Source organism: Mesocricetus auratus, unplaced genomic scaffold, assembly GCF_017639785.1.
Source record: "Mesocricetus auratus isolate SY011 unplaced genomic scaffold, BCM_Maur_2.0 Super-Scaffold_100676, whole genome shotgun sequence".
NCBI classification, from domain to species: domain Eukaryota; kingdom Metazoa; phylum Chordata; class Mammalia; order Rodentia; family Cricetidae; genus Mesocricetus; species Mesocricetus auratus.
This window is the reverse complement of record NW_024429266.1, coordinates 180,026,424-180,051,713: the sequence shown is the minus strand read 5'-3', so window position 1 is coordinate 180,051,713 and position 25,290 is coordinate 180,026,424. Positions and strand designations below refer to the sequence as shown.

Sequence of the window (25,290 nt, the reverse complement as noted above, 5' to 3'; positions counted from 1 at the left end):
AATTTAGGAATAACTGGCCTTTCAATCTCATTATACATTGAACATTTTTCCTTCAAAGTGCACATTCAGATGTTGCTTCAGGAATGAGTGATGGTAACGAGAATGCTCCATCATCCAGTGGGAGGCATGAAGGGAGAACAACAAAACGTCATTATCGAAAATCTGTAAGAAGTCGCTCTCGTCATGAAAAGACTTCCCGCCCAAAACTGAGGATTTTAAATGTAAATATTGACTTATATAACCTTTGTATAGTTAAAATAATTTGGTACTTTAATTTTAGAGATCAAGTCTAAGCTATTCACTTCAAAGAATAAAATGATAGCTTTTTGGTTTTTCGAGAGTTTCTCTGTATAGCAGTCCTGGCTGTCCTAAACTTGCTTTGTAGACCAGGCTAGCTGCAAACTCATAGAGATCCACCTCCTGAGTGTTGGGATTAAAGGCATGTTCCACCACCACCCACAGCTATATGTAAATTTTATGGCAACCTTTTCATTTAATGTCACTTAGTCTCTTTTAATTGAATATCACATTTATCTTGTTGTTGTTTTGTTTGCTTATTTATTGTTCTGTTTTTCAAGACAAGATTTTTCTGTGTAGCCCTGGCTGTCCTGGAACTGGCTCTATTGACCAGGCTGGCCTTGAACTCACAGACCCAACTGCTTGTGCCTCCTGAATGATGAGATTAAAAGCATGCACCACTAACTAATAGAAAAAAGTCTAGACACTTTTGCTAATGGAAGATAAAAGGAACTTGAGGACTGAGATTTTTCTCACTGATTTCCGTATTGCCAGTTTAAGATTCAAGGAATAGTGGTAACAGTGTTCTTCCTCAGACAATATGTTTTCTCCAATTCAGTAGTAAATCTGAACATTACTGCTCTCTTTGTAGGTTTCAAATAAAGGAGATCGAGTAGTAGAATGTCAATTAGAAACTCATAATCGGAAAATGGTTACATTCAAATTTGACCTAGATGGTGACAACCCTGAAGAGATAGCAACAATTATGGTATGTTTCCATTTGAAATTCCACACTTTTCTGTAGTATTTGTTCATAAGTACATGTCCTAGGCAACTATGTAATATTTTGTCATCCACATTCATTTTGACAATTGTAAATTTTAATTTCTGTTTTAAAACCTGTATACCCAACCTAGTGTGTGATTTAGAGGTGTTTTTGTGTAAGATGTAGCTGATGTATGTATTTGAGGTCTTATAAAGAGTAGTATCTTAAATACCAAGTACACAGTACCCCTGATATATAGATAGACATCAAAAGAATGGTAAGAAATGCACTAATAGATTGATAATCATGTTTCTTATAGGTGAACAATGACTTTATTCTAGCTATAGAGAGAGAGTCTTTTGTGGCTCAAGTGCGGGAAATTATTGAAAAAGCTGATGAAATGCTAAGTGAGGATGTCAGTGTGGAGCCTGAGGGTGATCAGGGATTGGAGAGTCTGCAAGGAAAGGATGAATATGGCTTTTCCGGTTCTCAGGTAGGTTCACCATACCAATAATTAGGCTCTGTTTATTTAAAAGTGTTCTGCATTGCCACACACAATACTCCTGTGACTGAGAATGAGCATTTGTGTTCTCATCACATATGACTGTTTGCTTTGCATAATAATGGAGGTTGCATTTGAGAATAATTTTACTTCTGTTTGTTGTAGAAATTAGGAGAGTTCAAGCAACCAATTGCTGTATCCATGCCACAGCAAATTGGTAAGTTTTTTTTTAATTTTTAATTAATAAGAAGTTATATGTGCCAACAATGGAATCTTGAGGCTTCATCCATGGTTAACAATATACATGAACTTCAGTGATTTGTTTTATTCAGGTGTTCCTACCAGTTCTTTAACACAAGTTGTTCATTCTGCTGGAAGACGGTTTATAGTGAGTCCTGTGCCAGAAAGTAGGTTACGAGAATCACAAGTTTTCACCAGTGAAACATCAGATACAGGTAAGGATTGATTAAGTAAATCTTACAACATCTCTGACATGGTGGAATTTGATCAAGCAGTAGTTTATAATAAAATGAAAAGTAGAAAATTTAATAATAAAGTAACATGGAAATAGGAAATAGATTAAAATAGAGAGCATTGAAATAAAATAATGTAGTTGGCTGGGGCACATGCATATGATTGTTACGAGAAGCTTTTTCTTTGCTAGCCGCTTTGGTTTATCCCCCCGCCAGTCGCCTGGGCTCTGCCGCGCCAGCCTGGTTCTAGAACCGCATCAGTCCCAAATAAACACACAGGAGGCTATATTCATTATGAAGCTGTTGGCCTTGTTTGTCCCTTACTGGCTAGCTCTGCATTAAGTAATTACCCTATAATTGTTAATCTAAGTATGATTCTTACCGGAGAATAGTTCCTGGCTTCCTACCCCATGCGGCTACATCTCGAACTCTCTTGTGTGTCTCCTTCCCAGAATCCTCCTGGACTCCTAGTCCCTCCTATCTAGGTTTTCTATAGGCTCAACAGTACTTTATTGACATATACACAGGACTTCCCCCAACATCTCCTCTTTTCTGTTTAAACAAAAAGAAAGGTCTTAACTTTGACATAGTCAAATCATATATAACAGAACAGTTATCAAGTAAGAATACAGTTGTAATATTTTGTCTATCAACATTTAGCAAGATCTAAAGAAAATATCATCCATCCCATCCTTGTGAGTCCAAAGTCCTATATGTAGCTTATCTTTTATCATAACTAAGGAAAACTATAACTATAACTATCTGTCTTCAACTCCATCAAAGACCACAGAAGGATAATATATAAACACTAGGATTGACAGAGATATCTTACTGCCTGGACAGTCACCCGAAGTTCCTCTGTAACATTGGGGCATCCATCTTCAGCCCATAGGCCACAATGTGTCTGGAAAACTTCTCAGCAAAGCAGGAAATTTCACGCTGTCCATCTGCGTTGGCAGTCTGTCAGTCATTTTTCTTTGTCCTGCAGAAAGTCTCGTAGACTCTTCATCAAGCAGGAACCCTGTAAGACTGAGTTCAGTAGTCACTTTCCTGTGGGTCCTGCATGTCCAGATTATATAACAGCAGTCAAACAGTCTAGGCAAGAGGAGTTTCTTGCCCAAATGGCTAATCTTGCCACGTTGAAAGCAAACTCCATAACGAGTTTCTTCGATGCCCATCTTCCTCTCAGACATAATTGGTGCTGCCAGGAGCAGACATTTCTCATTGTCAAGAAAAACCCTAAACCATTTAAAATGCCATTTTCTGAAGGTCTTTGAAAGATTTGAAGACTGTATATCTATCTCAAATACATCTCTATATATCTAGAAAACCTAACTTTCCTAACAATAAGATCTGACCTTATAAGTAACTATCTATAGCCTGTATTCAATTATGCATTACGTTTTAAAAGATCAGTATAAGCACAATACTTAATCAAGAGGAGAAATATAAGCATCACAAAATTGACCTTGATTTTGTCTTAATAAATGAAAAATACCCATACCATAATTCCCCTTTTTACCATTAAAAAGATTGGCTGTGATCCTTAGCCAATTATAAACAATCCCATTTAAAAAAGATTTATAAACAAGATGGGAATTGGGACGTCGTTCATTCCAAACTGCTTCCTGCTGGAAGGGGGCGCTGTTTATCCATGGGGATCATGACAAAACTCAGAAACCTGTATAAGTCCGTATTTTCGGGGTCTGTAAAGCTCCATCATCTTAGCTGGCTCAATTGTTGGAACCCCTGGTCCACTGCTTCCGGGGGTCTTGGTTGGTCAAACCACAGAAGCCTGGAAGGAATTCTCAGCTTTTCATTTTCTGTAGAAACATAAATGAAAACTCCTTTTCCAAGTAACATATCCTTATACTTAAATTTTGAAGTCAAGGCATTTTCAAAAGATAGAAGTTGGATTAATTCAGCAGCATTTATAATCAAGTGTACTTTAGCAGCTGTTCCTTCCTTAGCAATCAAAAAACTGAAAAACATAATAGCATACAGTATCCAGACTCTCTGTGTATTTTCCATCTTTACATGGCTTATTTATTTATTTATCATTACTTTATTTATTTCACTTTTATTTATTTTTCTTTGAGACAGGATTTCTCTTTGGAAATCTGCCTGCCTCTGCCTCTGCCTCTGGAGTAAATCCTACCAGCGTGCGCCACCACAACGCCGGCTTTTGTATTTATTTACCACTTTGCCGTTTCATTTTCTCTCTCAATCTCACGTATATTTTTAAACACACTGTAAACCTTTAGAGGTTTTCTTCATCCAAGTCTGACTTTACTGTAAATCTTTATGTTTTTCTGGCCACGTGTCTTATCTGTTAAAACCGCGGCTGTTTTAAACTGCCGTTTCAAGATGGCGGGCGTAAGCGTGATTTCAGCTTACCGCCTCAGTCCATGCTGACATCCAGCAAAAGCTGCCACTTCCAGCTGTATGTACGCACCTTTCAATCGTTAGCAGAATCTCTTAAAACAAACTTGTTGGTTTTTTTTTTTTTCTTTTTATGCCGAGTCAGGAAGACTCCAGTAAGGGAGCCACGTGAATCTCGGCTTGTCGCTAGCAAAACAGAGCACACCTGAGAAAAATGCTGCTACCAAAAATCTGTGCTTCTCTCCGTTCTTCTGTTTCTAAAATTCCTTTAAAGCTTTTGTCATTCTGCGTGGAAATTCAATCCCACTCCTGATCACCATTCTGTTACGAGAAGCTTTTTCTTTGCTAGCCGCTTTGGTTTATCCCCCCCGCCAGTCGCCTGGGCTCTGCCGCGCCAGCCTGGTTCTAGAACCGCATCAGTCCCAAATAAACACACAGGAGGCTATATTCATTATGAAGCTGTTGGCCTTGTTTGTCCCTTACTGGCTAGCTCTGCATTAAGTAATTACCCTATAATTGTTAATCTAAGTATGATTCTTACCGGAGAATAGTTCCTGGCTTCCTACCCCATGCGGCTACATCTCGAACTCTCTTGTGTGTCTCCTTCCCAGAATCCTCCTGGACTCCTAGTCCCTCCTATCTAGGTTTTCTATAGGCTCAACAGTACTTTATTGACATATACACAGGACTTCCCCCAACATATGATCACATTGTTCAGGAGATAGAAAAGATGATCAGGAGTTTGAGGTCAGCCTGAGTGGTTATGTGAGACCCTGTCTCCAAAAAAAAAAGAGCCTGCTAGACATGGTGGCACATTCATTTAATCGCAGCACTACGGAGGCAGAGGCAGGCATATCAGTTGGATTCAGGGCCAGCCTGGTTTGCAGAACAAGTTCCAATAAAGGCTGAGCTGTTATGAAAAACCAAATAAATAGTAGATAAAAGACAGGTATGCTAAGTAGAACATACACAGTGGTATATTCATTTCTGTATTTGGTGATGAATTTTATTTTCAAGGACTATGTCTTCATAAGCTGCCTTGGACAAACTACTACTTAACTTTACTTAGAGCATGTCATTTCCTTGGGAGATATTATAAGTCTTACTGATGTGTAGCATTGTTGATAATCTAATAATGGTTCCTCAAAGACTCTCTGAATCCTTGCTTTTAAAATGTATTGATTTCTTTAATTTTTGTTTTCCTTTCTAGTTGCTGCCTCGACATCTCAGGGTCCTGGAATGAACTTATCTCACTCTGCTTCATCCCTTAGTCTCCAGCAGGCTTTTTCTCAACTCAAACATGTCCAGATGACTGAAGGACCCAATACAGCACCTCCAAATTTCAATCACACAGGACCAACATTTTCTCCTTTCTTGGCTGGTCCAACTATAGCAGCATCTTCACCATCAGTATCAGTCCCTATAACAAGCAGTCCTCTTAATGACATTTCCACATCAGTAATGCAGTCTGAGGCTACATTGCCCACTGAAAAAGGCATTGCTGGAGTTACCACCAGCACAGGTGTGATAACTTCAAGTGGTCTTACCACATTATCTGTGTCTGAATCACCAACACTTGCCAGTGTGATTTCTAGTTCGACAATACCTGCAATTGTCGCAGTGTCTACAACATCCCAGCCAGGTCAGGCTCCCACGTCTGGGAGCATTGTTTCTAGTACAGGCAGTTTTCCTTCTGGAACATTTTCCACAACTTCAGCTACTACAGTGGGTAGTGTGGCTGCCCCAAATGCTAAGCCTCCAGCTGTGTTGTTGCAACAGATAGCAGGCAGTACTGCTGGGGTAGCCATAGTGACATCAGTCTCTACCAGCACTCCATTCCTAGACACAGCCTCACAACCATCCCTTCCTCTTAGTAGCAGCACCTCTGCTCCCACTTTAGCTGAAACAGTGGTGGTCAGTGCACACTCACTAGACAAGACATCTCACAGTAGTACAACAGGATTAGCTGTATCCTTTTGTGCACCATCCTCCTCTTCTTCCTCTGGAACAGCAGTGTCTAGTTCTGTTTCTCAGCCTGGTATAGTGCATCCTTTGCTCATCTCATCTGCTGTAGCCTCTACACCTGTCCTTCCCCAGCCAGCTGGACTCACTTCTACACCTTTATTACCCCAAGTACCTAGTATGCCACCCTTGGTACAACCTGTTGCTAATGTGCCTGCTGTACAGCAAACACTCATTCATAGTCAGCCTCAACCAGCTTTGCTTCCCAACCAGCCTCACACTCACTGTCTAGAAATGGATGCTGATACCCAATCCAAAGCTCCTGGGATCGATGACATAAAAACTCTGGAGGAAAAACTGAGGTCTCTCTTTAGTGAACACAGCTCATCTGGAGCTCAGCATACTTCTGTCTCACTAGAGACACCTCTAGTAGTAGAGACCACTGTCACACCAGGCATTCCCACCACTGCTATAGCACCAAGCAAACTCATGACTTCCACTACAAGTACTTGCTTGCCACCAACCAATTTACCAATAGGAGCAACTGGCTTGCCAGTTATGCCAGTGGGAACACCTGGGCAAGTTTCTACTCCAGGCACACATGCTTCAGCCCCAACACTCAGCACTGCAACAGGAGCAAAATCCGGAACAACTCCCCCAAAGCCATCTTTAGCTAAGACTGTGGTAAGATTAATTATAAGATGACAATAAATGTGATTATTCCTCCTCCTCCTTCCCCTCCCTCTCTTCCTTCCTCCCTCCCTCAGTAATTACACGTTTTCAGCTGAGTAAAGATGTAGTCGTTTATGAGTTAAAATGTAGTCATAGGGCTGGAGAGATGGCTCTGAGGTTAAGAGCACTTGCTGCTCTTCCAGGGATCCTGAGTTCAATTACCAGTGACCACATGGTGGCTCACAACCATCTGTAATGAGATCTAGTTCCCTCTTCTGACCTGTAGGAATATATGCTGCAGGCAGAACACTGTATACATAATAAATAAAAATCTTTTTTTTAAAAAAAGTATAGTCATAAAGGTGCCTGGTATATAAACTGGTCACTCAGTCTTAAAGTGATAGCAGTTTTAGGATAAAAGTAAACACAAGAATTTTCTCTTTGTTTGAAATGTGGCTGGATTTTTAGGTTATATTGAACAATTTTCTTAGAATGTATAATCATCAGGTAAAATACAAGTATTTCTGCTGGATCTTAATGCCTTGTGTCTGTTACCCCAGCACTTGAAGACAGTGGTAGAAGAATTACCACAAGTTTCAGGAGAGCCTGGATGCTATAATGAGTTCCAAGCCAAACTTGACTATAGAGTGAGACTTTGTCCAAAAAAAAAAAAAAAAAGTGGGGCTGGAAAGATGGTTCAGCATTTAAGAGCACACATTGCTCTTTCAGAGGACCAGTGAACCCTGGTGTAGGTGGCTAACAACCACCTAGAATTCCAGCACCAGGGGATCTATTCTGACCTCTGCAGGCACCTTCATTCAGAGTACTCATATACCTCCACATGGACATACACATATATGCATAGTTTAACAATATAATAATTCAGGCTGGAGAGATGGCTCAGAGGTTAAGAGCACTGAATGCTCTTCCAGGGGTCCTGAGTTCAATTCCAAGCAACCACATGGTGGCTCACAACCATGTACAATTAAATCTGGTGCCTTCTGGCCTGTAGGCAGAACACTGTATATGTGATAAATAAATAAATCGTTTAAAAAAATATAATTCTTTAACAAAAATATTTTTACTGACTTGATATATGTTAAAGAATTCAGTATCCTAAAAGGGAACAAGAATGTATTTAGTTCTGCTGTTGTAGATTTCCTCTCATTCTACTATCTTCAGCCTCTTTCTTTCTGCTCCAAAAGTCACAAGACTGAATGATTGCTTTTGTATTATATTTCTGTATTCTTTCTGCATTGCTTACTGATGGTAGAATTCTTTTTACAGTAGAGTAATGCAGATATATCCCTATAAATTCTAAATGGAAAATATTTTACCCCTATCCTAATGTTGTAGCTTAGCAAGAAATACAAAACAGTAGAAATTCACTTCTTAACTCTTGTAATAACTTGGATGGCTGACAGCTATAGCTCATTGCTGCTGTCTAGCATTGTAAGGGAATATAATACCATATTTTGCTATCTTGGAAATAGATCAGAATTAGAAATTTACCTGGTGGTATGTAGTCTCTTTTACTCAAGAGTTTGAAGTGGGAAAATCACTTGAGACTAACCTGCTCAATATAGCAGGACCCTAACCTTCCAAAAATTGACTAAATGTGGTGGTATACCAGCAATCCTTCCACAAGTTGACTGGATATATTGGTACATGCCTATAATCCTAACACTGTGGAAACTGAGGCAATAGGATCACCCAAGCCTCTATGACATACATCACAAGATCTTGTCTCAAAACCAAAAAATTCAATGTACAGTTTTTACTGAATATATATTGACTTTACACTATTGTAATTGAAAAGTCTTGATCTTGCCATTTTAAGTCAGGGAGCATCTGTGTAATTTTTATATTGACAAAGCATTATGTGACAGTAATACATTTTTATGCCTTTTATTGCCAGTCTTAACCCTAGCTTATTTCTAAGCCTGCTTGTTTTCTTTGAAAAGTCTTGCTTTTCTTAAATGGTGGCTTTACAAATTTGATGTGCCTCCTTTTTCTTTTTAAGGTTTATTTTAATGTATATAAATGTTTTGCCTTTGTGTGTCTCTGTGTGGCACTTGGTGTCTGGTGCCCACCAAGGTCAGATGAGGGCATCAGATTCCCTAGAACTGGAGTTGTGAGTCACCATGTGGATGTGGGGAACCAAGCTTAGGGCCTCTACAAGATCACCCAGTGCTCTTAACTGCTGAGCCATCTATCCAGCCCCTGACTTAACCTATTATCAACATAAAGAATTTGTTCTTTTTCCTTTTTATTGTGTTTTACAATTTATTTTTCAGCTATTTTGTCGTAACTCTCATTATAGTATCTTTATGATATCCTTTAAGATAGACTGCAGAATATAACTTAAATGATAGAAGTATATCATAACTAGACACATTTTAGTTTCATTCTTCTGCATTCAAATTAGTGATTTTCATTTTTAGTACGTAACTTTACCATGGTGTCTCATGGATTTGAATTTTCCTTCTTTATTGTAGATGCCTCCAGTGGGTACTGAACTTCCATCTGGTACTCTACCCTGTGAGCAGCTGACACTTTTTCCTGGACCTTCTCTAACTCAGGTGCGCCTAACTTGACAGATAATTTTCTGTGCCCCTGCTTTCCTTCACAGAATTTGTATAAATTCTCCACTGCCTCAATATGTCAGGTAGAAAGCAGTCAAAGAAGACACTTGATGTCAGCCTCAAGCTTTTATACGAACGTGTGTATAAGCTCCCCCCCCCCCCACACACACACACAAATAAATGACAATTTGGAAGGGGGAGAAGTAAGGTAAAGCTTCTAAGCTGTATGTAGTCAAAATTTATCTGGGAGTTCTGAATTAGAAGAAATCCATAAATGAGCATTCTTTAAATCTCTGAAACCCCTCCACCCCACCCTGAGAGTTTTCTTCACTTTTCCTTAGAATTCTGTGTTCACTCTGTTTATAGAAAGGAATCATGAGCCGGGTTTGGTAGAATAATGAAGTAATGGATAAGCAGTATAGTCATACTTACCCATGATATTTCAGTTACTTTCCCCACTGCTCTGTTAACAATACTCTTAATTGCATTCTCATCAAGAAAGCACTAGTTCTGAATCCATTGTAAAAATGAAAAAGCTTCTGATAAGAGACAGCAAGTAAATTTGAAATATTTATTTATTTTATCAGAAAAGTATGACATTGTTTATATTAGAAGCCCAGTATGAATTTATACCTACTTCTTTGTTCCTTATTTTCAATAGAACATGATAGGGTAAGGAACTTTCCAAAAAATATTAACTCCAACCCAGACATAAAATTTCAAGAGGAAAGGATGTATAATGCAAAAGCCTATAAACTGGGAATGTGTTTTTTAGCCTGTTTCTCATTTGAAACATGTATTCAGAAGCCTGGCACCATCACTTGAACCCAAGAATTTGAGACCAACTTAGAAAACACATAGCAAGACATATAACTCAGCATCCAAATTCCTAAGGGAAGATAAAGTGGAATGAGAAATATGTAAAGTGGATAAGAGCCTTCATATAGCCTATGTCAAAGATAGAAGATACTTGAGTTGTACACTAGGGAAGCATAGTACCTCCTTACTTCCATTAATGAAAAAAGCAAGTACATATCTTAAAATCCGAAGAATAGAATATCCCTTGATAATGACTGGATGTGTTAATGCTCTTATTCAAAGAGCAGTTCCCAGAAAGATGTATAAAACTGAGAAAGAGCCAGACGTGGCAGTAAAAGTACTCCAGAAACTAAGCCAGAGTTGATTACTGTAACTACCCAGCAAAAGACATGTTTTTAAAAAAAGAAAGAAAATGAGTGTGGGAAATAATCCAAACAATAGATTCTGAAGCACCTTTCTTAAATAGAAGACAGCAAACTGTCTAACATTAAACATAGAAGATGAGAAAGATGATATTTGAAGCTATCTACAAAAGCATAAATCCCTAAGGACCGATAGACTGACAACCTGATCATCATATGTAGCATTACTACAAATACTGTGTTGTGATCTAAAGCATAAAATAATATATTCTATATAAATTAGCTATATATAGTGACTGAAGCTGCCAAACAACTTAAAATTCTGTAACTGTTTTTGTTTAGTCCCAGCAACCCCTAGAAGATCTTGATGCTCAATTGAGAAGAACACTTAGTCCAGAAACTATTACAGTGACATCTACAGTTGGTGTAAGTTTTTAAAGCCTTGATTAAAATCTCTTCAAAGTGTTTTTTAGAGCACAAATTATAATCTAGATGATTAATACCTTAATTCCTATTCAGTCATTGTCAACAGAAATGGCACAGATTAATGAAAGATTAACTCTGACCCCTTAATCTAACCTCTAGGTAGATTATATTGCAGATCAATCTTATGAATTTTGTATTTTGTGCTTTAGAAGTGGTTAAACCCCTGGAATAATATTTTGACTAAAACTACTTCTAGCCAGGTGATGGTAGTGCAGGCTTTAATCTGAGCCCTTTGGAGGAGAGACAGGGGATCCCTGAGTTCGAGGCTAGCCTGATGAACAAAGCAAATTCCAGGAATTTGAAACTGTTTCAAGAAACCTACACATATTCCAGTAAATGTGTAAACTATACTATTTAACTGTCTTGTTAGAGGGACTGAAGAGATGGCTCAGCAGTTGAATACACTTGCTGCTCTTGGAGAAGACCAGAGTTCAGTTCCTAGCCCCTCACAATGGCATGTAACTCAACCTTCAGGGAACCCAGTGCCCTTTTCTGGCTTCTGCTGACCTTTTTTGAATCCTGTGTATAAACATAAGAAAGCAATAAGAGTTAAGATTCAATGTTTCTTCCTAAAAGCTGCCTCTCTATATCAGACCTTTGTGTTGTAAAAGAAAAACAAAACAAAAAAATACTACATTAAACAAAAGTATCTCTTCATATATACAAGTATCTCTTCATATATACTATCTTTCTGCCATTTTACATAGACCAGAAAAAAAAAAATTACAAGGCAAAAGTTGATTCTGTGGTATCTGTATGTGTTTTGCAGCCTGTGTCCATGATGGCTTCAACAGCAGTTACAGAAGCAGCAAGATCACAGCTTCAAAAAGATGGTGAGACTCCTCCTTTTGTTTTATTAAGCCTAGTTCTACCTGTACTTGATAATATAGTTTACTATTTAAACGATACATTTTCAAGAATGTTGTACACTTTAGATTGTTATATATAATATTTGTGTGGTTTCATGACTGAGGAGGAAATAGTTATCTAATATCTAAAGCAGGAAATACTAGTTGATTAATGGGTCTTAAATGATTATTAAGATAAAGAGGTAATTATAATAAGTATTGTGTGTTTTTATAGCATAAAATCATGTTATTAGCTAGGCAAGAACCTTGCTATAAGAGATTAATTTTAAAATGAAAGTATAATATAAGAAGTGATTTTCAAACCCAGGTGTACCTCTGTACCCCCAGCACTCAGTATGCAGGAGCAGGATAATTTTTGAGTGGGAGGCCAAACTGAGCAACATAGTTAAAGTAAGCCTGGCTATAAAGCTAGACTGTCTCAAAAGGGAAAAATAGAAGGAAGGGTAGTCAATTTACAGGTAACTTATCAACATTTGTAACACTGTGTAGAAGAAATATAGTTTAGCTGGTAAAGCCCAAACATACATTTATTCATAGATTAAAAATGTAAGATACTAATAGGTGGTGGTGGCACAAACCTTTAATACCAGCACTCAGGAGGTAAAGACAGAAACCCTGTCTCAAAACACATGCAAAAAATGTTTTAATTAAGTAAATACTAATGTATCAGTTTGGACATTTTTATTTTTATTTTCTAGGCATCACATTCTGAATTGGCTCATTAAAAACAGTAGAAATCTAAAACAGATTAGAAAGTCTAGAAATGAACAGAGTAAAGTAGATTTCCAATATATATTAGATACCTTGAATATATACAGTAAAAATTGATGTTTACCCCTGGGCTGGGAATGAAACCTTACAGGCACAAATCGCTAGGTTCAATCTACATCACTTGGGGATGTCAGAGAGAGCACCAAATTAAAAGGAATGCAGGAGTTAGGTGTAATCCCAGAACTCAGAAAACTAAGGCAGGAGAATTGCCATGAATTGCAAGCCAGTATGGGCTACAGTGTCAGACCTTGTCTCAGAGAAACTCAGAGGCATGTAAAATCTTTTTAACCCAGTAAGAAAATGTATTTTTGTTTGTTTGTCTCTGTGTAGCTCTGGCTGTCCTGGAATTCACTTTGTAGACCACGCTGGCCTCAAACTCACAGAGATCCACATGCTGCCTCTACCTCATGAATGCTGGGATTAAAGGCATGCAATATGAAATATTTAAAAACAAAACTATAAGCAATAGCATTTCTCAGCCTCCTTGGAAAAAGCCTCTGGCAGTCAGTTTAGTAATATCTGTCAAAGTTGTAGTCCACAGATCTATAAGAGACTATTTCTTAGGCAACTTTGAAAATATGAAGAAAGGCCAGTGTGGTGGTTTGGCAGGTAGTAACTCATGCTGCCAAGCCTGTCAACTTGAGTTTGAGCTTCAAGACTCACCAGGTGAGAAGAAAGAACCAGTTGCCACAAATTGACATCCTGACCCCACAAACATTCCATGGCACACAGGTGTGCACACATATACACACACAAAATAAGTAAGTGTGTGAGAGAGAGAGATTTTGTTTTGTTTTTTAAGATTAAAAACTGATCTTGCCTGGTGAGGTGACTCAATGGATAAAAGTGCTGTTTTGCAACCTGTAATTCCAACACTTGGGAGACTTGACCCAAAAAAGATCAAGTTTATGGCGGGGAAGGAATCTTTGACATCATAATTCTGGTGAAATTGTAAAGAAACTGAAAAGAGATATTAATTTGCTTCTGTCTTCCTGCTACTTGTTTCTTTTTCTCAAGGCACTGAAGGCCATGTCCTAGCAACTAGTTCAGGAGCTGGTGTTGTTAAGATGGGGCGATTTCAGGTAAGATGATCATTTTCTTTGCTTTGATTCCCTCTTTTGTGGGCAGGTTATATAATAAAATTATTAGCTAAACCTGGTGGCATGGGCTGTGTTCCCAGGTACTCATTTAGGAACTTGAGGCATATAGCACAAATAATAAAAACCCAGAGGCAGATATTGGTGTTAAAGCTGAAGATCAGAAAAGCAAAACAGCCAGTCTAGGGAGTTCTTACCACTATCGTGGATAAGACCAGAGGGGGTTGATCCTGCCCTCAGAGTGACTGCAGACTGTAATGCTCTCCACTAAAACACCTCAGACTGCTCTCTGAGACTGCACTGAGATTCTGCCTTATATTTTCTTAGTGCTGGGATTAAAAGCATGAACTCTGATTCTCTTTTATACTTATTTCACTCTCATATAGCCCAGGGTGGCCATGAACTCACAGAGCTCCATGGCTAAGAGGTGTGTGTGTGTGTAACTTAGTGGCTTATCTCTACATTCTGAAAGCTCCCCTTTCTCCTGTCTCCCCTCTCTATTATATAGCCTTGGCTGGCTTGGAACCTGCTATATAGACCACACTGGCCTCGAACTTACTGAGATCTGTCTGCCTCTACCTCTGCAGTGCCAGGATTAAAGTTGTTTTCCACTACCCCTGCAAAGGACATCATTTTTAATTGTACTTCATTCTCTTTTTTCCATCAGGTTTCAGTTACAATGGATGATGCTCAGAAAGAGCGTAAAAATAGGTCAGAAGATACAAAGTCGGTTCATTTTGAATCTAGCACATCAGAGTCATCAGTTCTTTCAAGTAGTAGTCCAGAGAGTACCCTGGTAAAGCCAGAGCCTAATGGAATAACTACCCCTGACATCTCCTTAGATGTGCCAGACAGCAGCCACAAAACATCTACCCCAGAAGCAAAGTCAGAAACTGGCCAGCCTACCAAGGTTGGACGTTTTCAGGTGACAACTACCGCAAACAAAGTGGGTCGTTTCTCTGTTTCAAGAACTGAGGACAAGGTCACAGAGCTCAAAAAAGAGGGACCAGTGACCTCTCCTCCTCTCAGAGATTCAGAACAAACTGTTAGTCCTGCTGTGATACCAAAGAAGGAGAAGCCTGAGCTGACAGAGCCTTCCCATCTGAATGGGCCCTCTTCTGACCTGGAGGCTGCCTTTCTCAGTAGGGGTGCAGAGGATGGCTCAGGTAGTCCGCACTCTCCCCCTCACTTGTGTTCAAAGAGCCTTCCCATCCAGAATCTAAGTCAGAGCCTTAGTAATTCATTCAACTCCTCTTACATGAGTAGTGACAATGAGTCAGACATTGAAGATGAAGACTTAAGGTTAGAACTTCGACGACTAAGAGAAAAGTAAGTAATTTTTTTCCTGTAAAGTAGTGGCAGATACTGTATCTTAAGACTGGTGATCTCACATTCCTTTTAAACAAAGTGGTACATAAAAGCTAAAATTATCTGATTCATCATTCATTGGGTTGTCCTGTACTCATCAGCACCAATGGCATGTGTAGTTTTGGGGTTTCCTCAGCACTTTTATTACATTATTTTTGTTAATGGCACCTTTAAAAAGATGTTTGTTTATGTGTATGAGTGTTTTGCCTGCATGTATGTATGTGCACCATGTGTATTCCTGGAAAGCAGAAAACAGTATCATTCTCTGAAACTGGAGTTATATACAGATGGTTGCTAGCTGTGATGTGGGTGCTGGCAACTGAATTGTGGTTTTCTACAAGAGGAGAAAGTCCTCTTAAGGGCTAAATCATCTCTTCAGCTTTGTTAATAACTAAGCACTCTTGGTTGTTTGTAAGTCTATAGTATGTATCTAATAATAGCCCTACAATGTATAATTATGTTTATAGTTTGGTTAATTATCACCCTGATTACAGTAGCAAGTTTTTGTACCCTGTGTATGGCCTCAGATCTTTTTTTCCTCTTCACATGCTGTTATCTAGGCTAGGAGCTTACAGGAATGTGTCTTGTGTCTAGAGAACAGCAAAATTGTCAAAACAGGATCTCATATCACATTCAGGAAAGGGGTTCATAGCTACATAAATGCTTGAATGCAGATTTAGGAATACGCTTTAACTCTTACTTGAACAACAGTGGTTATATTTTTATCTATATTTGGTTCTTTTATAGACATCTTAAAGAGATTCAGGACCTGCAGAGTCGCCAGAAACATGAAATTGAATCTTTGTATACCAAACTGGGCAAGGTTCCCCCTGCTGTCATTATTCCCCCAGCTGCTCCTTTGTCAGGGAGAAGGCGGAGACCTACTAAAAGCAAAGGCAGTAAATCTAGTCGAAGCAGCTCATTGGGAAATAAAAGCCCACAGCTTTCAGGTAAAAAGCCCTAGGCCAAGTCAAGTCTTCCATCTTGTGTTTCTGTCTCCTACCAAAGGCGTTTGGCTTTCCAATATTCCTGCTTCTTTGGCTCTTCTTTGAACCTCTTTTGACTCTATAGAAGTAGGCTTTCTTTTTAATGTAGTCAGTGTTACTGTCTATCTACTGGTAACTTCAGTTATGGTTATTCTTTGGGACGCACATTTAGGTCTGTCTATTAATGACTCAACATTTGATCAGACTCTTGGGCATTTAGAAGACAAAGATTATTCTCTGCTTAGGAAGCTTCAGAGTCTTTCTTTAAGTGACTGAATTAACCATAATTGCAGCTAAACTTAATGTAACCCTAATGAAATGAAGCTTTGCATTTTAGGATTAAAAAAAATTGATAATTCTTGCCAGGCGGTGGTAGCGCACGCCTTTAATCCCAGCACTCGGGAGGCAGAGGCAGGCAGATCTCTGTGAGTTCAAGGCCAGCCTGGTCTACAAAGCTACACAGAGAAACCCTGTCTCAAAAAACCAAAAAGAAAAAAAATTGATCAAAGATAGTAATAACTTCTCAAATTTTAACAGGATTGAAATTTTTTGCCCTTGTTGAAATTATGTAGTACATAAAAGTAATTGGTTTGAAAGTAAAAGAGGGTTAAAACCTAGATTGATTTTTTTTTTATTTGTTCTTCAGATCTAGTTGAATTATGGAAAGCAAGCATTTACAAATTTCTTACCAGCTCTCTGATTGTTTAGGAACCTTTTCTTGAGCACTGACCAGTGCAGGTAACTCATTCATAGAGATGTCTGTATGGGAAACTAGCTAATTCAGACTCAGACTCTGGTTTTGACATAATTTTTTCGTATACTCTATTTAACTAGTGTCTTGGAAATCAAGAAATTATGGTCAATTAATGTAACTGAAAGCTCCACGCTAAGTGGGTTTCAAGAGCTCCCCCTTGTACGGTCAGCTGTATTTGTGGGTTTCACAAGCACGAACTTGACCCCTTTGCTCATCACTCCTCCATCTCTGTCACTGGGTTCCAGGAGTTCCGTTCAGTGTTTAGCTGTGGTTATCTGTCTTCTTTATTCAACACTTTCTTATCTTTTTCTTAAGCTTTACTTTATGTGTATGAGTGTTTTACCCGTATGTATGTCTGCATACCACTTGTGTGCAGTGCCTGAGGAGGTCAGAAGAGGGTGTTGAATCCTTTGGAAATGAAATCACAAACAATTGTAAGCTGTCATGTGGGTTCTAAGAGTCCTTTTAGCCACTGATCTATCTCTCTAGCCCCTTTTTATATATCTTACGTGGTACATGTTTATAAGAGAATCTAAACAGAAACTAACAACTAATCACCATCTTTCTAATTGGCAGAAAACAGTAACTGTGGAAATAGAAATGGAATCTTCATATCTTTTTCATGTTCTCATTTACACTTCATTCTGCTCAAGCTAGTGAGCTCTACTATCATTCTTCAGGGGCAATTCATATAAATAAACCTATGTCTATAAATACCTTATTGTTTTTCACTTACATTCATATGTTAATAAGGCTTTGTCTGTCAATCTATATGTTTTTATTTTGTTAAATTTGCCACTCAGGATGAATAGGAATCAGAAACAATAAATATATTAGGAAAAGTATATGTGTTATATTTTTTTCTTATTCTTTTTGTTTAAGTGATTGATTGAAGATATGGTCTCTGGTATTCCAGACTGACTTCAAACTCACTATTTAGTCAAGGATTGCCTTGAATTCCTGGTCATTCTTTCTAACTTCCCAAGTGCTGGAATTATTACAGACATACACCACCATACCTTGTATCAAATCCAGTATTTCATGAATACTAAGAGAATTGAAATACATCATCAGCCCCTTCTCCATGTTTCTTCAAGCCTCTTTATTTTTCAGCAGGTAACCTGTCTGGTCAGAGTGGAACTTCAGTCTTACACCCCCAGCAGACCCTCCACCCCCCAGGCAACACCCCAGAGACTGGGCACAACCAGCTGTTACAGCCTCTTAAACCATCTCCTTCCAGTGACAACCTCTATTCAGCCTTTACCAGTGATGGTGCCATTTCAGTACCAAGCCTTTCTGCTCCAGGTCAAGGTAAGAATTCAAAGTGACCACCATCTTCTAGAGACATTAAAATAGAAATACTGCCAAACTTGGGACAGAAGCAAGGCAAATAACTAATCAGCTGAATAGAAAGAGACTGGATTATTAAACAGTGATTAGTCATTGGGCTGAGCAGGAAATCACTGGCCTCCTTGGCTTCCAGCCATCTAGTAAAATAGCTTCTTGTTTGGGTTGTTAGTTGTTGTTTAGACACCACCTCATTTTGTAGTCGATACTGGACTGGTCTGGAACTCACTGTGGAGCTTAGGCTAACCTTGAAGCAGTCCTCTTGCTTCAGCCTCCCAAGTGCTGGAATTACAGATGTAAGTCATCAAACCCAGCTCTGAAGTGGCTTTTTTTCAAAGGGCAATCATTACACCTGCAGCCTATATGAATAACTTATTTAGGACTTAGACCATAACCTTTTATACTAAACCAAGATTTTGTGGACAAAATTCTAAGGAGTTGCTAGTTTTTAAAAACTAATGTCTTTTTTTTTTTTTTTTTAGCCAATCTGCTTTTAAACTTCTGAGCATGATAGCAGCATACTAAAATGACTAGCTCTAAAATCTATTTTTAATGCATAGTGAACATGTATTTACTAAGAAAAAGTAAGAAATTTCAGAAAGTAGGAGGGAATACAAGAGAGAAATACCCTAAGATCAAATTCTTGATCCATCTCTACTTTCAAAAACAGAGTTTTGGTTTTGTTGCTCAAAACATTACTGCTGCAGAGAGCTTTTAGAAACTCAGAGTTAAGTGAGAATTGGAAGGAGGGCCTAGAGAGATCAGTGATTAAAGGCACTGGCTGCTCTTGCAGAGGACTTAGGTTCAATTTGAAGCACCACATGAAGTCAGTCATCCCAGGGGATCTGATGCTCTCTTCTGGCTTCTGAGGGCAAACATGTACATGGTGTGTAGACTTAATTTCAAGCAAAACATAAAATAAAATTTAAAAATAAAAGAACAAAATTAGAATTGAAAGGAAAGTTGGCCATTGTAGCACATGCCTTTAGTTCTAATACTCAAGAGGCTGAGGCCAAACTGGACTATAGTAGTGAAATCTGTTTCAAAAAAAAAGTGTCAACAAAGTAAGTTGAAAGGAATTGAGTAGCTGGGTAGAAAAGAATCAGGGAACAGACCTACAGATAATTAAGTGCCTCTAGCATAATATATAGCAATTAGCCATTCATTTCCCCCCAATGTATTTGATTACTAAGAAACAACATAAAGTTGTTAGCATTGTTCCAACTGAGAAAAGCTTCATTTCTGCCAATGAGATGTGAGGCCTGGCGTGTGTTCTCGTACAACAGGTGGACTTCCCTGCAGACCTCCCTCTTCCATATGCCATCCAGTGTCACCACTCCAGCCTCAAGCTCTAACATCTTGTAGTTGTGTTGTCTCTTCTCTGTTCTTTCCTTTTCCCTTCTCACAGGCTGTGCGAAGTTTAACTGTGCATCTGAGCAGGTGACATTCAAACCTGGTGGCAGGAGGACCCGATTTCTGAGTACGCCCTGCTTGGCTCTTTGTGTGTAACACCTTTACTCCTTCCTTGTCCTTGTTTTTCTGCTGCTTCGGATCTGATTGTCACGCAGTCCATTTTCATTTGTGTCTTTTATATTTCATCTACTTGGTGGCTTGGCTGACTGTTACCCTCAGAAGTTTGGGTCCCCATGTTAATTATAGTAAAAGACGCAGAGACAGCAGTGGGTTTTTATATGTTTCTAAATAACTCCCAGGTAAAATTGCCCATTTTTAGATCTATATATTAAGACTGTAATTAGACTCTATATTAAAACTGCAATACACTCATACTCAGTGCTGTTTCACTGCCCTGCCTGTCATTAGGAGTGGTGATACATGCCCATGATTCCCCATACTGTGGAGGGAGAAGCAAAGATATGGCAAGTTTGAAGCCAGCATGTACTAACTATGTAACAAGTTCCTGTCTTAAAATTAAAAAAAAAAAGATGACAGGAATTATGTTGACCACTGATGCGTGATCCTGACTGAAAGTATAAGTTCACCCTGTTTTCCATTCTTTTAAATATGGGTTATCTTCTCAGTTAAGCCCAAATATAAAAGATGCTAGAAATCTCTTCACCTCTGTTACCAACTCCATTAGATTAAGTAGTTCAAAGAACATTAGTGTAGTTACCTTACAAAGCATTTCTTCTTCTCTTTTTTGTTTGTTTGTTTGTTTTCAAAACAGGATTTCTCTGTCTAGTCCTCACTGTCCTGGAACTCACTCTGTAAACCATGCTGGTCTCAAACTCACAGAGATCCTCCTGTTTCTACCTCCCAAGTGCTGGAGTAAAAGACTTAAGCCACCACTGCCTGGTGTATTTATTACAGACCAGATACCTGCAAGTGAAATTTGTCATTTTACTATTAATAGAACTTCCTCACTTTCTGTTTTAAAATAAAGTGCAGGAAGCCATAAAGATACCTCAGTAAAGTTCTTGCCATGCAGACTAGAGCCTGAATTCATCATTAGAATTAAAAGCTGGCATGTTGCCAGGCATTGGTGGTACAAGCCTTTAATCCCAGCACTCGGGAGGCAGAGGCAGGCGGATCTCTTGAGTTCAAGGCCAGCCTGGTCTACAGAGTGAGTTCCAGGACAGCCTCCAAAACAATACATAGAAACCCTGTCTCGAAAAACCAAAAAAAAAAAAAAAAAGCTGGCGTGTTGTCTTGTCTTTGTAATCCTAGTACTAGAAAAGATGGAGAAAGAAGGAACCCAGGTCTCATGAGCAAATCAGTTTAGCCACGTCAACAAGCCCTAGACCAATAAGAGACCCTTTCTCAGAAAACACTGTGCGTGACTCATAAAGACCCACACCTGAGGGAGTCCTCTGATGTCCACATGTATCCACACACATCAGAGCACAAACCAAAAAAGGTACATGTGGGGCTGGAGCTATGGCTAAACAGTTAAGATCACTAGCTGCTCTTTCTGTGGACGCAGATTCACTTTCCAACACCTACATGATGGCTCACAACTGTCTGTAATGCCAGTTCCAGGGTATCCAACACCCTCTTCTGGCCTCAGGAGACTGCACACATGTGGTGCACCGCTATACATGCAGGCAGAACACCCATACACATGAAATAAAAACAAATCTTAACTAAGAAGGTGACAGTCCAGGGGCAAGTTACCTTGTCTTGTCCTCTCCCTTTAAGGAATGAAATCAGTACCTATTTCAACTTCTTTAGTTTGGATAACAATCAGTTACGGCCTCAAACTTCTGGTGTGGTTATTAAAATGCTTTTTCAATGCATGTGCTAAAACCATCAGTGTTTCTAAGTGTGTGGCACAGAGAGCCTTTGGCCTCTTCATGGTGGGAAGATTTACACCCTGCTTTGTTCTCTTATACCTTTGTGTATTAGATTTAACCGCTGTTTCACTCACTGACATGTTAGTCATGGATTGGTTCTACCTACAGCCTTCTTTTACCACATTCCCACAACATGTCAGTGGTCCAGGGCTGAACTCTTAAACAAAGTGGCTGGAAGGCATTGCCCTGGGTAGTTTCCAAGCATGCATGATTTGGGTATACTCCTACCAATATGTTTCCTGATTAAACTAGCTTGGACTATGCATGTTAGTAGCACACTTGAATTTAATTTATATGTCCAGCTAGAAATTTAGAAGAACATAGGTTGATATTTTGCAGTAAAATATGACGTTTTCCCAGGCCTCTGATACATAACCTGCTATGTCTGAAAAGAAAGAAGGCAAACCAGAGCTTCTTTCTGTGAAGGCAGATATGCACCGTTTGAATTAATTTTGTGTCTTATAGCATACTCTAAGTATAGGCAATATTTAATCTGAAAATGTTTAGACGTGGTAAAACATACCACTTACCTTTGAGTATAAATTAAGACCTATATGTGTTGAAGGTGCATGAGGATATGTCATACAAAACTGCTGGACAAATCCTAGGAGGCAGATATTTAAAAATATATAGAAAGAAAACAGGTGCTTGGAAGGATAGGAGCCCTTATTTGTTTTGGATACATTATCCTATCTTGTCAAAATAGTTTGGAAGCACGGCTTGGCTTAATGCTCTCTATATTTAAAGGTTGCTTGTTTTCCACATACTTTTAAAATTGTTTTTGGAAGGAATAGGGTATATGGGGGGGAGGGAGAGTGAGTGAGTCTAGGATGTGGAAATACAACAAGCAGTTTAAATTAACTTAAAACCTAACAACGGTGCTAATTTAAATGCTTTATAACAACCCAGCAGGAGAAACAGGAAGTGGGACAAGGTCAATGGAAGTACTGCTTGGGTATTTGGATTTCAAGCAGTAAGACCTGTTCCTCCCTCCTTCAGAACCCTAACACCACATTACATTTTAGAAATAAAGATGATTTGTAAAAACTTAACACCTGTCATCCAGGCTTCAGAGTCCATCTGACAGTTGTGTTACACTCACGGCCAGTTAGAATTATCCCTAGACTTGTCTCTACATCTAGGGCTACCAGGTCCCATTCATCTGTCCCCTCCTGCTTTCTCTTGCTGGGCTTCTGTGTGCTGTTTGGAGAGTCTGTAAAGATTTCACTGATATTTCTTTAACATACTGCTCTCTCTTTGTGCTTCAGGGAAGATGGTGAAAAAAGTCTGTCCTTGCAACCAGCTCTGTAGTAATTATCTTCTTTCTGTTACTTTTGATCCTGACTGCAAAGCCATGAGTTCTTTAAACTATGAAGCCTCATAACTTCCTGATTCCTAATTTTCACCCATCCCTGCATCCTTTTGTGATAATATTCTTTATTATGCTTAATTGCTATATTTAATTACTACTACTTCCAGATTGAGAAACCACTTCATAGTCAGTTCTCTCATGTAAGTCCAACTGTGTTAGTTGTTTGGACCCGTAGCATCCATGGATATGACTGAGGGAGATGGAGAGAGCCTAGGTTCTATACAGAAGAGAGTCTCTGAGTCAGTGAGCATGTGCCCACCCCTGCCCATCCATACTGGAAACTGAGCAGTGATCTAGGTGTACACAGAGGGCCATGTCCTCATAACCTTTATATCTCAGTAGAAGTTGGTGCTCAGCTATAGGGGAGAGGAATGCTACTTGATTATAGAGTTTGGCTTTTTAGCCTTCACATTTCTTATTAAGACAAAATGCAGATGCTAAGAAATTAATACCAGCAGGTTATAAGAATGTAGGGAGTTAACAAGAAAAGTCTCTGCTTGGCAATCTTTGCCAGTGAGTGTGGCTCATAATGGCTTATAGCCTGGCAGTGTAGGGATAGGAAATTCAGAACATGAATTTAGAGAAATAAAATCTGTCCTCCTCTATTCAGCTTTCAGGGAGACTCAAAAGTTACCACACTCTGCAGAAAGCCTATTAGTCAGAAACTACAATAAAACGATTAACTGTAGGGTGACTCTCCCTTATAGGGTAAACCTCATTTTATGAATCCAATACTGAGGAATATAGACTAAAGTGAATGGCATTTGGTTTTAAAGGGCCCTCACAGCATCAAGAGAAACTAGCACCAGGCTAGAAGTGTGACTTCTGGCATGAGCTCTCTGGATAAACAGTGTTCACCCTGACTTGGCTTCTCATTTGGCATTGACAGCTCTGCTCACTTGTGGAAGTTTCTATTGTTTTGATCATCTGGCCTGTCATCCAGCAGGATGCTAGTCCTCGTGCATGTTACATGCTGGCTTTTTGGGTTTCTTCACTGTTGTGACTGCCCATCCTCATGGCCTGTGCTTCCTTCCCATGCACCTTTGTCCTACACTTGCTATTCAAGGAAGGCTGTTTCCTGTGCTTTTATATTCTCCCACTTGGTTTCCTGTACTGAGGTGAATCTACCCCACTTTTATTCTTTGTATAGTAATGATCCCCTGTAGTCCTAGCAGACACCATGTGACTGCAGTAATTCATGTCTTGCCACAGTGACCAGAAGAAGCATGTGAGCATCCTCACTCTGCAGCTTCCCCTGAGTTAGCTTTCCTCTAGCACAGACATGCTCTGGTGGGCCACTCCTTGGGTAAAATGGATATAGCCTTTGGCACCAACAGGACTGAAGGGCGCAATAGTAGGTAGGGTTGCTTCAGATGTGCTGCTGTGCTCTAGTGTGCTGCTTTGGCATTGAAAGAAGGAAAACGCATGCACTTAGTCCCTGGTTCCTTGAGTATGGTAGGGCCTACTCACTACTTTAGTAGCCTTTATTTACTATGTAGCAAATGTGAAGTCTGCTAATAAAGAGGGGGTTAAAAAAAAAAATAAGACCATGACTCTTCTTTCCCTCTTCCCCAAAACTTGCCTCTTCGAATAACCTTCAGTGTGCCCTCCAGCTGAACCGAAATCAGGCAGGACACAGACTCCTCCTTTCTTTTTCATCAAACCATAGAAATAGAATTCCTTCATCATAACCTCCATGCCTCCTCTCCCCTCTGCACCCCTGCCTCAGCTGCATTTTCCTGTTGCTTCTACCCAGGAATGCTTGTTCCATTGGGAAGAGTGGGGAGAAGGGATGAGAATCCTTGAACCAATGAAACCCAAGTCCTCAAGAAAACTAATTTCCTGGACCTAAGAGATTCAGGCACTCTTCCCCAACTGCCGAATCTCTGTTCTTTACTCATGGGACACTGAGAGAAGTTGAAGCCTTGACTCCTTCCACCTTGTATTTACAAATTTATATTTATGGTTCCAGGTGATAAATAGCTTTGAACAGAGCATTCGTTGTTTTTGTTAAAAGAATGCCACAGTATCCACGTGGTCTGGGAACCCCATCTTTCCACAGCAAGCACTGGTCTCTGCATTTGTACTACTTTAACTTACCCAGCGCATGGTACTTCTTTAGCCCTGCTTTCTACAAAGTTCCATAGCAGCCAGTCTTGTGGACCATAT

General features: G+C 39.3%; 1 protein-coding gene across 14 annotated transcripts in view; it reads left to right on the top strand.

The window, feature by feature from the left end:
- Wnk1 (WNK lysine deficient protein kinase 1) overlaps positions 1-25,290 on the top strand; it is a 109,230-nt gene that overhangs the window by 80,294 nt on the left and 3,646 nt on the right. For 4 of the 14 annotated variants that reach the window (XM_040737426.1, XM_040737425.1, XM_040737420.1 and 1 more), the window contains 16 exons: positions 59-221; positions 890-1,006; positions 1,323-1,496; positions 1,671-1,722; positions 1,838-1,960; positions 5,571-7,006; positions 9,493-9,576; positions 11,103-11,186; positions 12,016-12,079; positions 13,904-13,968; positions 14,651-15,312; positions 16,099-16,301; positions 18,205-18,402; positions 19,847-19,939; positions 23,018-23,059; positions 24,723-24,749. In XM_040737426.1, the coding sequence (XP_040593360.1) occupies positions 59-221; positions 890-1,006; positions 1,323-1,496; positions 1,671-1,722; positions 1,838-1,960; positions 5,571-7,006; positions 9,493-9,576; positions 11,103-11,186; positions 12,016-12,079; positions 13,904-13,968; positions 14,651-15,312; positions 16,099-16,301; positions 18,205-18,402; positions 19,847-19,939; positions 23,018-23,059; positions 24,723-24,749 (3,587 nt within the window). The remainder of the gene's footprint in view (positions 1-58; positions 222-889; positions 1,007-1,322; positions 1,497-1,670; positions 1,723-1,837; positions 1,961-5,570; positions 7,007-9,492; positions 9,577-11,102; positions 11,187-12,015; positions 12,080-13,903; positions 13,969-14,650; positions 15,313-16,098; positions 16,302-18,204; positions 18,403-19,846; positions 19,940-23,017; positions 23,060-24,722; positions 24,750-25,290) is intronic. The other 10 variants (XM_013110353.3, XM_021224753.2, XM_013110355.3 and 7 more) reach the window with 8 other exon arrangements.